The sequence below is a fragment of the Vigna angularis genome, chromosome 10 (genome assembly GCF_016808095.1).
Source record: "Vigna angularis cultivar LongXiaoDou No.4 chromosome 10, ASM1680809v1, whole genome shotgun sequence".
Classification (NCBI taxonomy): domain Eukaryota; kingdom Viridiplantae; phylum Streptophyta; class Magnoliopsida; order Fabales; family Fabaceae; genus Vigna; species Vigna angularis.
Window position 1 is genome coordinate 23,991,056 of NC_068979.1, and position 15,947 is coordinate 24,007,002.

Sequence of the window (15,947 nt, forward strand, 5' to 3'; positions counted from 1 at the left end):
TATTCTCTCAGTTCAAAGAACTCTATATGCACCTACATACCACAGAATCATCATCAGGGTATGTGATTAGAATCACTAATCAACAGGAAACATACTAGAAGGCTAGGAGGAAGGCTAGGAGGACACATGCGATAGAAAAAGGCTCACATGAATGGAAGAAACTTACAATTCAAGAAAAGAGTAAAAACTAACTTAATCTTTTAAGAAAACTAATCGAATGAAAATGAAGACCTTATTGTCGTGATCATATAAATATTTCCTGATATTAAAAGAGATGACTTAATGGATAGAACTTGAAGAAAGAAGGAAAGTGATACTCGGAGAATGATATATAGAGAAATGGTAGATGTTTTAAGTAATGAAACTCTTTTAACAAAATTTCTATTTATAACTTTTGATTTTAATATTAAAATAACATGGCCTTTATTATTTAAAACACTAAAACTCTATTTTTTATGTTATTACATATTTTATCTTTTATATTAAATTTGTTGTTGTTTTTCTTATAAATTGAATGTTTCTAAAAGTGCTAAATAAAAGATTTTTTGAAAATGAAATTTATTAAAAATGATGTAAGATGTGTGCAAAATTAAAAAAAAGAAATACCAAAAATGGAAAATGCATTAAAATAGTAAAATGAAACTTCGAAAAATGCGTAAATGATGGAAAATGAAATGGTTGAAGCAAAAAGGTGTAGGAATATAGAAGAAAAAGATAAATAATAAATTATTGAAATGAGATAGTTGAAAACATTGTAGTCACTCATGCAAAATTCAAGTGAGTACTTATATATTCGAATATCTTATTACAAGTATATAGCGTAAAAATCATAATTATCCATAACCTCAACCATTTTTAATCTTCAATCTCAAATCTTTAAACATTTTGGCATATAATAATGTTGTTTGGGACACTATTTATTTTTGGTGTTATATTTTGAGGCATGATAAATGTATGTTTTGTTTTGTTGTTGAAGTGTAGAAGGAGAGAGATAATTGTATATACAAATATTTAATTTCATACCAAATTAAGCTTTATAGTGTTTAAACTATGTAACACTTTTTTTTTCTTTATGAAATGTGATATGTAATCTATAAACCAAGCTGTGCTTGTAATATTTTTTTAAAGATTTAAATATGATTTTATTTTATATAAAATAGATAGTTTTTATTTTGGTTCTTATACCATTGTATTCATTTCTATTGTATTTCAAATCAATTTTAGTTCATATAAATAATTTTCTTTCATTTTAATTCTCTAAAATTGTGAATCACTAATTTCAGTTTTTAATATTCGTTTTAAATTTATAACACCCTAAAAAATTATTAATTGTTTTAAATTTATAACACTCAATAAGATATAGATTCCAATCATAAGAGAGAGAAAAATATTTGAGACTTTGTATTTCATCAATGTCAAGCATTTAATTGATGACAAAATCATAAGAAAAATAAAGAAGAAAAAGTTTATAAAATGAATAAAAACTTGCTCTATTTAAACATCTAATTTAATATAAATGTTTTCTAATAAATTATGAAATAAATGAGATCTAGAGATAAAAATTAACAAAAAAAACAAGTAGAGAGAAATTTTGGCGAATAAAAAAATTATAGATTAAAATTTATTTAACAAATAACAAAAGTTCTTCTATAAGAAATAATCCATGTTAACATTATATTATATGAAATGACAATTTGACATTTTGCACAACACATAACTAATTATCTAATTTAGAATAAAAAATTGACATTCTTCAATTTTTAAAGGAGAAAATACAAAATAATGTTTACTAATACTCATTTTACATAGAACAAAAGCACATTAATTTTTTCTGTTCTCCATTAGTTACATTATCCATCTTATTTACTTCTCTATATTTGTCTCACTTAACTAAGTTGCACCAATTGTCATTGAAAATGGTAATTATCTTAAATGATATGTGGTGATAAATGGGTATACTATACTACTATGCTTCTGATTGAAAAAAAAATTATTTTACCATTGCAATGTAATACCGTAAGAGACAAAGAGACACATGTATTTTTACACTGAAATAAATCCATGCAACTATGCTAAAAGGATATACCTCAAGAATATATATATATATATATATATATATATATATATATATATATATATATATATATATATATATATATATATATATAATGCAAAACATTACTGATCAAGGTAAAGTTCTTCAAAATATATTTTTTAATAATTTAAAATTGCAACAATATCTATAAATTAATCTAATAACAATAATATTTTTTAAGAAAAATATTATGATAAAAGTCAACATTGTGGTGGCCGTTTTATGATTAAAATGAAATTGGAGCAATAAAAGGAAATTAAAATAAATGGACTCCCCACTCCCACCCACCTGACAATATAGCCGTTCTCGTATTTGTCCTTTAAACTTTCATTATTTTTAACATTATATTAGATAATGGATAGTGATTTCAAATCATTATGCCGGAATTTTATTCTCACTCAAAGATAAAGTTCCCAAATTGTATTTAAAAATATTGGCATTTCCAGTGTTTTAATATTTTAAAAATAGTAAATATAATTATTATTTTATTACATTCAATAATCTTATATTATTTAAAACTTGAGATTATAGAAAATTTAATATATAATTTTTAATTTTGAAAGATAAAATATTTATCTGAATTTTGGACTTCAAAGTGATAGACACTATCTCAAATATAATAATTAATTCTAAAAAATATTAGATGAACAATTATATATATATATATATATATATATATATATATATATTAATTATTATTTGTGATAGAAGATTATAGGAATATAATAGAGAATTATCTCTTGATTTAATAGAAGAAGGATTTAAGAATGAGGCTTGCAATTCAAAAGACATAAAAACATAAAAATCATGATTTGGAACAATTATAGAATATTTTTAGGGCAATTAAAAGTATTTTTAATTTTCTTTTAATTTTAAACAATTTGTAAGTATTGTTGGGAGAAAGAACTTGGTGGGCGATGACTCGTTAGGCGAACTGATTTACTAGGAAAAGGGTTCGAGTTAGTTTTTGAATTTTCAAGTTATTTTTGAGTTTGATGTTTTAGAGCTCTTTTATGGTTTCTTAGATGACTTAAACATTTATGCCTATATATATGAGCACCAAATATATTTGTAGATGTGTTGGTTGGCCATTTACGAAATCCATTTTCATTTAAGAGAAGATTCTCTTAGTTTTTACTACAAAACACCAGTTCTTATCAAAGATTGATATTTTTGTTGTGAATTTTTCTTGACTTATCAAACTACTAGATTATGGAGTCTACCATCTCTATCTTATTCTACGTTCTTCTCTGATTTATTTTATCTAATATTTATTTATTTTACCAAAAAGAATCCAAATTCAGAAACAATCGCAATATTTGCTATATATGATCGTATCATTTTGGTATTAGGGCAAGCTTTTGGTTTGAATTTCTTCTTAAATATTCATTTGGTATTTCTTCTTAAATATCATTTTAGTATATAGAGCAAGGTTCTGGTTTGAATTTCTTCGTCTATCTTATTTTTCTATTATATGAAGAAACCCTAAAATTTTGAATGTTTGTGTTCTTCGTGTTTTTCGTTTTAAATTTAAGTATTTTTGCATTTGATTTGTAGAAAATGTGATTTTTTTGGTTTTTTGTTTCAATTAATTGTTATAAGTGCAATTACATGAGTTGTGGTGTTTGAAAGTGTAACATCCCCATTATATAGCAACTATATATAATATAGACGTCATCAGATATAATATTATAAAGTAGTTAAGATCATGTAAATAAAGTATTTAACTTACAGTTATCCAAAATGGCTATAAATTTAAATCTTTAAGTACAAATAGTATTTCAAAATATACGAAAGTAGATATGCATCCTAACTACACTAAGCAGCACTGTCATCTCCCTCCAAGGCCTGCTCCAGAGGCACCTCATCTAACTCTGCTCACATCCGAGTGGATGATCATTGCAAAAGAAAACACCACACACAAGTAGGCACAGAAACAAGCAGAAGGGTGAGCTAGTTAAACTAAAAAAAACATACATTATAACAGTATGTAACATACTGATGCGGCTGTCGCGGCCCATCAAATTTGTTGTGCATTAAAAATGCAGTATAGTGCTAGGAAGTGACTCCTAGGTCGTCTCTCAAGGACCAAATGTGGTTCAAGACTTAGGTCAAACACGTAGTGGGGGGGTTTTGAAAGTGTTTTTACAAAGAGAATTAAACTAAATTAAAATTGGAAGTTAAAGACAACCAAACAAAATTAAAAGCATTGAATGAAAGAAGAAAACCAAACGGTTCTAACAATAAGTGTTAAAACCGAACGGTGCTATGAAGGACCGAACGGTCTGAAGCAGTGACCGAACGGTGGACTATAAATTGAATAGTAGAAGTAAAAGTCGAACGGTCAAACAGGAATCCGAACGGTAATAACATTGAGATCGAACGCTCTCTAAAGAAAGGAAAAGGAAATGAGCACAAACATGAAAGCCGAACGGTTTCTAACAGTAAAGCCTGTTAGAGACCGAACAGTGTAATTGTAAAAACCGAACGGTAATTCAGTAAATGCTGAATCAGTAAATGTGCAAAATTCAAAGTGCAGTAGAAATGAAAGTTGAAAACGCGACAGTACAGCAAAACAAAACTTAAACAACAGAACTTGAATTTGCAATTGGAAAAGGCACCAGAGACAGAAACATAATTAACGAAGACACTCAAAACGTAAATTCTAAATCAAGAACAACAACGAGAACGCAAATAAAAGAGTGAAAACCGAATTCGAGCAGTGAACAACAAAGAGGATGAAGAGTAAAATGTAGAGAACATAATAGCAGCTGAATTGAAAATGCACCACATGAACTTAAACACAAAATGAACAGTGAACGTAAAACCAAAACGCAGCAATGAAGAAGACAATGAACAATAACGAAGAAGAAACGAGCGTAGCAAAGCTTGATAAAATGAAATGAACGACAATTGAACGCAATAACGATTTCAACTATTAAATTGCACTGTAAACAAGATTCAATACATGGAAATGCAAAAGAAATAAAACCTAAACCTCCCCAAAGGGGGAGGAGGAAGAAAATGCTCCCCAAGAACAGGTACGTAGTGGTGGCTGGGAGACTTAGGTAAAGTGAAGGTGATTTTGGGGTATATAGACCCCAAAAGACAAAACTGCCCTTCTAATGCGCTTGTCCTACAAAAATGACCTAAAATTTGGGCCCCAAGGTCCTAAGGTTGACCCAATAACATTCTATGACGAATTTACATTCTAACACTGACGTGGCCATCCTCTTGAATTCCCAGAATGTGCTTCCAACACTACTGCTGTTGAGTTCTCTGGTCATCTCATATAACCGTTCGGTCATTAAAGGCTCCCACCGTTCGGTCAACAATGGTCTGCAGGCTCAGGAAATGGTGTGCAATGCAGTCTTCACAAGACCGTTCGGTCAAGAGCAATTGTTGAGACCGTTCGATTCTCTGGTGCTCGTCAATTCAGTTCAGGCTCTAGCTCACCGTTCGGTCACTACAAAACTATTCCCGTGCTCGCCCATTATGTTGAACAGTGTTCAGGTGGTAGCTGACCGTTCGATTCAGGGGAACTCATGCACTAAGGTTATTCCGTACGGTTCAATCAGTTGAGCTAGGTTTCCACAGACCGTTCGACCAATCCTTCAGCAAACCGATCGGTAGTGTAGTGCTCGGCCATTCATTGCAAGTTCTCAACATACCGTTCGGTCATCTCTTCAATAGATCGTTCCGTCAAGCCATTCTAAGTTTTGTCACTCTATAGAGGCTTACGTAGACCGTTCCATGCTCGGCCATCCAGTGCAGGCTTACAATAGGTCGCTCGGTCAAAGCTTCTAGGACCGTTCGGTATTCATTCCTTTAGAAGACTGTTCGGTCAAGGCTTTAGCAGACCGTTCGGTCATCTTCAGCAGATCCTTTCTCAACCTTTGAACCGTGATTGTCCTGCACAAAATGATTGAAATAATTAAGCTCAAATAATTCAAATTAAATAAAATAAGAATTAGTCTTCAAATTGAGCCCAAATAATAAAAATGCAAGAATAATTGATCATTAAGCACAATTCCCTAACAAAATATGGTGCTGGAAGCTAAGTGTATAGTGAAAAATGGTGACTCATCACATACCAGATTCAACTTCAATCAAAGCAAGCTAAATCATACATCCTAACATGTTGTGTACTATACTTGACTCGTCCGGACTTAGAATGATAGTCGAGCTATGACGGGTCGTGCACTCGTGGTGGCCTCTACTGCTTTGCAAAGTCGTTGCCAATGGGTTTCACCCTACTACACTCACGAGGTTAGCCTGTTCCGGGCCTTGAGGCATACTGGAAGCCCCCAAGACTAAGACCTCCTGCTACTCCTCACGACATGGTTCAATCCTCTCTATTTGAGAATGATTGACCATTGGAGTTTCAGGATGACCCCCAAGACTGAGCTCGTACTCTCATTCTAAAAACCTAAGAATCTCACCAAGAGATTCTAAACTTTGAAACTTATACTTGCAACCTTGAGATCATACCACTTTCCTTTTCAACTCATATACTTTTAATTAGAATCAACATACATGTTTAAGCTCCATAAGATAAGGCCATAGATATTAAAACATGCTTCACAAACAGTGTAAGAAACCACTTAATCAATCATAAAACCAAAGGAAATTAAACGACTAAACTCAAGACTTCTCGCACAGCGCACATTGCTTGCATGGAGAAACTAGGGTGGCTTGCATAGCACACCACACTCGCCTTGCGAATTACTTCGCATAGGTGACAGACTTTAGGTCTCTCGCATAGCGCACCCAAGTCGCACAACAAGAACTTAGACAGAGACCAACCCCCTAAACCTTCTCGCCTTGCGCCCCATTCGCTTTTCTAATTAAAATGGCAGTGGCTCTAGGTCATCACCAGTCGCATAGCGACAGGATTCGCTAGGTGAATCCACCAGGCAGAGGGCAGCACTCTCTGGTCATTCACAAAGCGCACTAGCTCGCACAGCGAATGACCCTGGCAGAGAGCACCTCCTGTAGGGACTCGCTATGCGAAACCCTTCGCATAGCGAGTTTGCATAATCTACAGAACGCCAGTTCTACAGAATTATGCACACTCACATTATCTTACCATTCCCAATAATCTTACCCAACTTCTAAGACCTCTAATTGGTGATATAAACCTAATTAAACTTATCTACTTGATTTGACACATTCCTACGGTGATTATTAAGTGATTAAGACCCAAATTCCTTCTTAAAACACTAATTTCCTCAACTTAGGGGCTCAAATCCAATTCTACCATTTTTAACATGTTCTAAACCAGTTTTATGTTCCTAGCAAGCCACATTGAACCTATCTAAACTATCCTAACCCTCTAAAAACACTCTAGACCTCATATGCTCAGAATCACTATCCCACTTTCTCTCAAATGACCTAAAATACTTCCTAATTGCCAACTGCCTATCTAATTAATACTACAACAGAAATCTTACCCCCAAACACTTCCTACATGTTCAATTTACAGTAACTAAGTTCATCCAATTCAATTCACAAGCAAGCCATTACATTTTCATCAACTACACGTTTCAGTCCATAACGTCCAATATGCTTAAAACCAAAAATGTAGTCCAAACAACACATCAGTTCAGTATTCAACATGCATACACATTTATAAAACAGATTCACACAAACAACTAGCTCCCCTTACCTCAGAGTTGAATGACCCAACTCACAAGAACGCTTCTCTACAGTACCTCACATAACAAGGACCCAACCAAACCCTACAAACCACCACATTGGTGGTAGAAAACAGCTCTTAGAGCTAGAATTTGACAAAGATTTGAAGAAAAGTGTTTCTAGTTACATGCAACCAGTAGAGTCGCATGTCCTAGGTTCCAAGGCAACGGAGGAGAAAGGAATAACTACTTACCGGTGAGAAGTAAGAAAGTGATCGGTTCAAAATGGAGCCCTCTACGCTGGGAACACTCGAACACCACCTGATCAACAATCTGATGGCTCAGTGAGAAGAGATTGAAGAGAAGGCAGAGGCAAGAGAAGAAGAAAAGTCTGGAGAGTGAGGTTTGGTTGCTCAGGAAATAGGAAGGAACTTTGAATTCCACGTTTCTATACATAAGTTATTTTATTAATAATGTTACATCCTATCCTCTGATGCCACGTGTCCACTCCCCAAAGCTGACTTCTTTTCTCAATCTTTACATAAAGGTATTTTGTTCGCAAAATTAGGGTTATGATGACGAACTCTCGCCTAGTGAGCCCTTCTTTGTTTTCTTAGCGAGATGTATATTCTGTAATTTTTAGTGTTTGAGTGTTGAACTACAAAAGTAAAGGTCTAAATACAAACACGAAAGAAAGACTAAGGATCTAAATACAAAAGAAAAGAAAAGTAGAGGTCTAAAAGCAAAAAGAAAATTGGAGAATTCAACCCAATTATTTTACTACCTTTATTACTTTGGTTTGTTTAATCTGTTGATTTTGCATTAAGTCTTTTCTTAGATTCTCCACATTGTTAAAGTAATTCTCTTTGGTGTTACTATTTATTTTTCTCTTTCGTGTTTTTGCTTCTTTTTAATTCCGTAGAGTTTTGTATTTTTTATCCTCTTAAGTCAACTTTAGATTTTCTAATGTTTTTCACATTGATTGTCACTATTTGCTTAAGTTACTGAACTTCTTTGCCAAGTGATAAAGGAAAATTGAGTGATAAAATGCAAGAGAGTATATTCGAGAAAAAGCCTACAAGTGTAATATCCAAAGTCTTTTTAGTGAAACATTTAGAAGAGTTGTGAGCTCCTAAATGTTACTTTTACTAACCTTTCTTGCAAGATCTAACTATATTGAACAATGCAACATGTTCCAACACATGCATTCTTCTAGGAGTGGTTTTACATATGGTGTTACTTATCCTACTCCTTAAAGGGATCATTTGGTTAAAGAACTTGAGAGTACCACAAGAGTGACACAAAGAGATGCACTTAGTGTTTGTATGGCCTTGGTGGATGATTTTAATGCAATTGTGTCATCCATAGCACATTTAAATGGAAAATTATATAAGGTTAGAAGAAAACACAAACATAACAAAAAATCATTGCGAAAGGACAAAGCAAGTGCTAATAGATGCCTCAAATGTGAAGGTTATGAACATTAAACTCATAAATGTCCTAATTAGAATGCAAGTCATATGACTAATGAAGGCCTTAGAACTATATTCTATACTTTAAAAGGAAGGAAGAAAGGACATGGCAACAACTAGAGGTGCTTAAAGAAAGGAGAAGCAAACACTAAGATAAAAAGAAGAAAAAGAGAAGAAAAAGAGGAGGAAGAGGTAAAAGAGAAGGCAAAAAGAAAAGAGAGAAAAATAGGAAAAGAAGTAAAGGAGAGAGAAAAGAAAGAAAAAAGAGCGAAAGAGGAAGAGAGAGAGAGAAAGAGAAATATACTAACTCAACTCATTTTGTTTGGTTGCCTAGGGAGAAACTATAATGACGTAACAATAAGAAAAAGAAAGGATGATATTACCTAGGGAAGATTTATTCATTAATGAACAATGACATCAATAGTGGAAAGAAGAAAGTATGATTAAGAAGGAGAATGCAAGCTTAAAAATATATGCCCATGAGTTAGTTTGTTTATCCATCTCCAACAAACCTATGGACAAGGACACAAGCTTGAAAATATATGCACACGGGTTAATTTCTTTGTCAATCCCTAACAAACATATGTGTAGTCAAAGTCATACTTATCGTTTGGTTATTTGTTTGGACTATATTCTTTTGTTTTTTTCTTTGAGCATAACATTCTTACTTTGAAATTGTTTGATGTTTGTTATAAATGGGTCTTTGATCCTAGAGGCAGGCCTCTAACCCTTTGATAATGAGAGATTTGTTTCTTTCTGGAACCAAATCTCATTTTAGTATAATTTCTATTCTGAATTATTTTAAATTCGTGTACTTGATTTATGTTTGTGTTTGTGCATAAGATTTTCTAGAATTCGTGGTTGAATTCTTTCCAAGAAGGGGAAGATGATGATAAACTGATCAAGTTCAGAGAAACAATAAATCAAGAGAATGAGCTCTTACAAGAAGTCATCCACCTCATGAAAGGATAAGGAGAAATTTAAGAAAGAGGGAGTTATTTCTACCACTACCAAGTCTAAGGAGAAGGAATCTTCAAGTGATATAAATTTGTGGACAAATTCTCTGAGTATGATAAAGGATTGTCCCTTGATCCAATACAAAGGAGAAAGAATCTTGAAGTGATATGAATTTGAGGAAAAATTTTCTTCAAGAAGAAGGATATGCTAGAGGACTCTCTCCTAACTCAGTACAAGAAAAACTTAAGAAGGAGCCTTTGAAATTCCAAGGACATGAAGATCATAGCTTGGAACACAATTATAGAAGTTTTAAGCAATTAAAAATATTTGTAGTTTTCTTTTAAGTTTTAAAACGTTTGAAATTGTTGTTGGAAGAAGAACTCTTGGGCGACGAGTTGTTAAGCGAATTGATTCGCTGGACATAGAGTTTGTGCAAGTTTTTAAATTTTCAAACTTATTTTTGGGCCTAATGTTTTTGGAACTTTCTTTTAGGATTTCTTAAGTGGCTTAAACATTTTTTTTATATATAGTAATACCAAATATATTTGTATACACTTTGATTGATCATTTATGAAATTAATTTTCATTTAAGAGAGAATTTTTTTAGTTCTACTTATAGAATACTGGTTCTTAGTAAAAATTAATATTTTGGTGACCTATCTTTCCTAACTTTTCAATCTACTAAATTGTAACCTCATGTGTTTTTCTCTAACTTTTCACTAAATTGTAACCTCTATAATGTATTTTTCTCTAATTTATTTTATTTAATATTTATTTATTTTAAAAAAGAATCCAAAATTCAGAAACAATCGTCATATCAATTTTTTATATAAAAAAAATTAAGCAGCTACCAACTTATCCAATCAGAATAATTCTAATTAAGGTAGTTTCATTATTTTTAATTTCATTTATACAATTATAAAATTTAGTTTCATTAATTTTGAACTCTTTCAGTGGATAAAGTATTTTCGGGAACAAGTAAACTAAAATTGCCTTTTTCTGTTATCTTTTGTTTTTTTTAATGTATTTAATAAATTTTTTATTAGTTATTATGATTTTTCCTTTATTCATAGAAACTAATGAAAGATTCATAATTTAATAAGTTTTTTGGTGTATTTTTATTCGTAAGTTAGTTAACTTATCGATTACATAGACGCAAAAATCTAAAATATTAAAGACATTAAGTTTATATGTTTTTTTCACCTATATGCTCCTTAATTTATTAATTTCAATAATATAAGAATTTAACTCATATTCGAACTCTAGGTTTTCCTTTTAAGTGTACATTTATTCTATATGTTGGCATTAAGTGATCCACAAACCTATGATCTTCACTTATTCACTTCATATAAATATTGTTTTGGTGAAAAACCATCAACCTTAATACTATTTATTGAACAATTTGAAAAGATAAACATTAAAATGACATTTAGTCAAAAATTAATCATTATATTGTATAGTATTTTTAAAATGAGTCATCCGCCCTGATCCGATTCACCATGGGTTGACCACTTAGTGAGTCAATCCAACCTGACTCATTTATTAGCGAGCTAAAAAACTTCGAATCCGACCCAACTCACCACGGGTTGGTGGGTTAAACGAGTTGACTCACTTAACTCTTTTTCACCCTCTTCTTCTAGGGGTTTTGTAACATGTTACTTTGATCAATCAAATTAAAACAATAATAATTGAATCAATTGATATAAAAAAGGGTTTGAATTGTAATGTTTTTGGTTTTATTGAATAATTAATTAATTTTATTTCATTAAAAAAATAAAAAAAAGGTGGATTGATGACGGCTCACCACGGGTTCAACTTAGGTGAGCCGAGTTCTTAGTGAGTCGGGTCAAAATTGGCTCGTATCAAAATTTCACATTTTTTTAACCTAGCTCAGCTTAAACTCATGGTAGGTCGGGTTAGCTTACAAGTTTCAATCCATTTTAACAATGCTAATATTGTATATGTATCGAATGATACACATCGATTGAATTGCCTCAACCAATTGTCTTAGTTTGAAGGAGACTGATAAGTGACAATCATAATCAATTAACAATTAGAATCAATTAATCATTCAGTTAATCTAAACATGTCAGTAATCAGGTTTAACAAAATTGAACTATGATTAAACTAATCCTAATAAAAAAACCCATGAAAAAACTTCTAAATACATATGAAACTTGTTAAAACTTTAATTACGCATTTAATGCAGCATTTAATGCAACATTTAATTAATTAATCAATCAAATTTGAAGTGACTTAAGCATTGAAATATATGTAACATATCACTTAATCTTATCAATTTGAGATTCAACTATAAGATAACTAAAGCAAGAAAAATTGTTTTAAGTAACTCGATCACCTGCACCGAAATTCGTTAGAAAAAAATTCTATAAGAAAATGTATTTTTTATATATATGGTTCAATTTATTTACTTTTACATAATATGATATTTTTAACTTAGTATTCACATTATATCCTTGATACTGTTTATTTTGGTAAAAATATAAAAACTAAAGACTAGATGAAGATTATAGGTTAATAGAAAATATTCATGATTTAAATTCTCATAAAACTATATTTATGTTCTGTTCGATAGAAAAGAGAAATAAGTAAAGAAAAAAACGAAGAGAGATGAATGACTAATAGTAAAAATGAAAACAAGAAAAATAATTTTGAAATAAAGTGATATTAGAAGTTTTTTTTAAGAGAAAATAAATTTTACACTACCTGTAAATATCTACCTATATAAATTTCACATTATATCACTTAATGAGACCACCTCTCATCAAACTTTCTGTGAATATTTAGCTTTAACTTCAAAATATCTAATTTGGATTTTCTGTTGGTTTCTTTTTCCTGTTTTTTTGTTCGATCTTCAAAACAGTTTATTATGTTAATTTTAATGTTTTAAAATATATTAAAAATATATAATATATCAATATCAGAATGTTTTTAATACTTAATAGAAAAATGAATAAATTTGGACTCTAAAATGTCAAGTATATAACATGAGTTAGTTTATTAAAGATTTTATATTTTTTTATAAATACGACTAAAATAAAGGATGCAAATATGTATAAATTTGATAACATAAACTGATTTTATGAGAGTTAATTAGATTTAAACTTATAATTTTATAAGATTAATCTTGTGCTTCCAATGTTTTCACAGTTTTGCACGAATCGCTGTCTTCTATTTCATACTTTCACTGTTTTCCAAACCCTTATTTTCACTTTCTATTACTCTCCGCCTTCTTCTTTTACGTGTTCTCTAACTAACACTCCTTTTTTTCTCCATCAAAGAAGATCATTTTTCTCTTATTTTTTAATTCATTTAAATTCCAAAATAAAAAGATAAAGATATTTCTTTTATTTCTTCTTCACCTAAATTACGAGAAAGAAATATTCTGTATTTTGTCGAAAAGATCTGTGAATATTTTAAAAAAAAAAATCAATCACAGTCAATTACATAGAAAAACAATTAAAATAGTTAAAGAAAAAGAGAAGTGTGTGGTAGAAAAATATTATCCACACACTTAATATCATCTGAAAAGAAAAGAATACTAAAATAATAATAGTTGTTGCTTATAATTTGTTCCCGCAAGTTGTCACTATCTTTGGGCCTTTTGATACCATGCAAAGGCAAAGCGCCACGCTTTCCCCATTGCCATTCATCACCGTCAGTGCCCGCGCTCGCACGAATCCCTATTCTCATCCAATCCAACGGTCAAAAATCAAAGCACCGCTAACCTATAAAAGAGGCTACACGACACTCCAAACAAATCCATGTCCAAAAATACCCTTTATTTAATTTTCTCCCTTTAATTAATTATTTAATTACTTAATTAATTATTATTCCTCTTTTTTCAGTTTTGAAATGTTCTAGGCATCTAGTCCAACAATAACAAACTGACTTTACAATGTTCCACAAATTAAAATATTCCGTGAATCCCCTTCTTTCTTCTTTTTCCCACATTTTGACCATCTCTCTTTCTTTTCCCTTCCTATATAATCTTCCATCCCCCACACCTCTCTCTTCATCCTTGACCTATTTCCCTTCTTCTTCTTCTTACACACTCTCACTCACTTCATGGAGGAAACTTTGGTGCCAAAGAGGCCCAGAGAAGAAGAAGAAGAAAAAAGGAAAGTGGAACAAAAAGACTTGAACTTTGAACAAGACCACTCCTCAAAGAGGCAAAAGCCATACACCCACATCCTCTCTCTTCTTGAATCAGAGGAAGAAGACTCCACACAAGATCTCTCCCCTCTCATCACATCCCTGCAACAAGAAATCTCCTCCAACAATGATGATTTCCAAGATGCCCTTTTGGGCTGCCCAACTCAACCAATTGACCTAGACAACCTCACAACAATGGATGGGTTAGAGAATGAGGCAGCAGCAACATCAGAAGTTGTTGTCAAGGAAAAGGAAGAAGAGGAGAGTGAGAAGGAGAGGGTGATGAGACACCTCCTCCAAGCCTCAGATGATGAGCTTGGGATCCCAAGTAGCGGAGATGGGCTCTTTCAGTTTGTTGGAGAAGATGGGTTTAACAGTGATCATGGGTTTTCATCTTTGTGTGACAAGATGTGGGAGCTTGAAGATGAGAGAGCTAACTACTATGCTTTCTTGCAATCTGAACTTTTCTTAGGGGGACATTGAAAAATGTTGTCTAGTTCAGTTATCCAAAACTACAAAATGGTAACATAGTAGGATCAGAGATGGAGGATATTTTTTTCTTTTTTTAAAACAAATTATTTACTTTTACTCTTCTGTAAAGATCACGAGAACTCTATGCTGCTGTCATTGCTTATCATCTACAGTTAGGCAGTGCCCACTTTTGCAGGTCAATCTGTACTTCAGCACTAGAAAAATTAATTAGATACTCACATTAATAAAAAAAAAGGGACATTAGACTTTTTCTTTCATTAATTAATTTCTCCTCATCTTTCTCATTTACCAAGATTCGATGGAGTTTCAATTAATTAATTAAATTTTCAATTTATCGTAAATTTAATTATTTTTTGTTAAGTATTAGAAACTGTAATGTTTTATAATTAATATAAAACGGTATTTTACTTTCTGTAAAACGATACAATGATTTTTATATTTTAATTATAAACATCTTAAATAGTTACATAATTATAAATCTTTGTCGCTTAGTCATTGTAGTCCCTTAGTCATTCTAATCGATGATATAAAAGTCATCATAATGAATGAGTCAAGTTTCTTAACACATGAAAATAATAAAATAAGACAACAAGATAAAATAGTAGTTATATTCAAAGTTGAGATGAAAAAATGGAGTTAGTATATGGAAACTGTGGTAAAACATGAGATTATTAGACATCATCAAGACGACATAGATAACTTTTAGGTAATTATTGTAAACTATGCAAAATAAATATGTTATTCGTGTACAAAAATGGGATGAAATATTGTATTTATAAGTCAAACATTCTGACAAAACCCATGATAATTGCAAATCTAGTAATAATTGTTAATTTGGGTTACGCTGATTTTATATTTTTAATTTTTGTTAAAAGATTCCATTTTAATCCATCTTTATCTTTTTCATTGTTTTTCACTATATTTAATCTCTATTCATATTTTATATTTATCTAAAACAACAAAAATACGATTATTAAAAAGAAAAACATGACTTTTTAATTGATATTAATATAAAAAGATAATTGAACAAATTGAATGTTTTTATAAAGTTGATCCACATTATAAATTGATTGAAAATCAACTTTGACTTTTCAATTGATATTAATATAAAAAGATAAT

At 31.1% G+C, this 15,947-nt stretch overlaps 1 protein-coding gene across 1 annotated transcript; it reads left to right on the forward strand.

The window, feature by feature from the left end:
* The first annotated feature begins 14,149 nt into the window (after positions 1-14,149).
* Positions 14,150-14,973, forward strand: LOC108335380 (uncharacterized). The gene has a single exon (XM_017571393.2). It carries the CDS (start codon positions 14,250-14,252, stop codon positions 14,817-14,819), a length of 570 nt encoding a protein of 189 aa, XP_017426882.1. The 5' UTR covers positions 14,150-14,249; the 3' UTR covers positions 14,820-14,973.
* Positions 14,974-15,947: the final 974 nt, after the last annotated feature.

Bases quoted from the DNA above. Each gene is read 5' to 3' on its own strand.
- LOC108335380 (XM_017571393.2), top strand. From the start codon at position 14,250: ATGGAGGAAACTTTGGTGCCAAAGAGGCCCAGAGAAGAAGAAGAAGAA.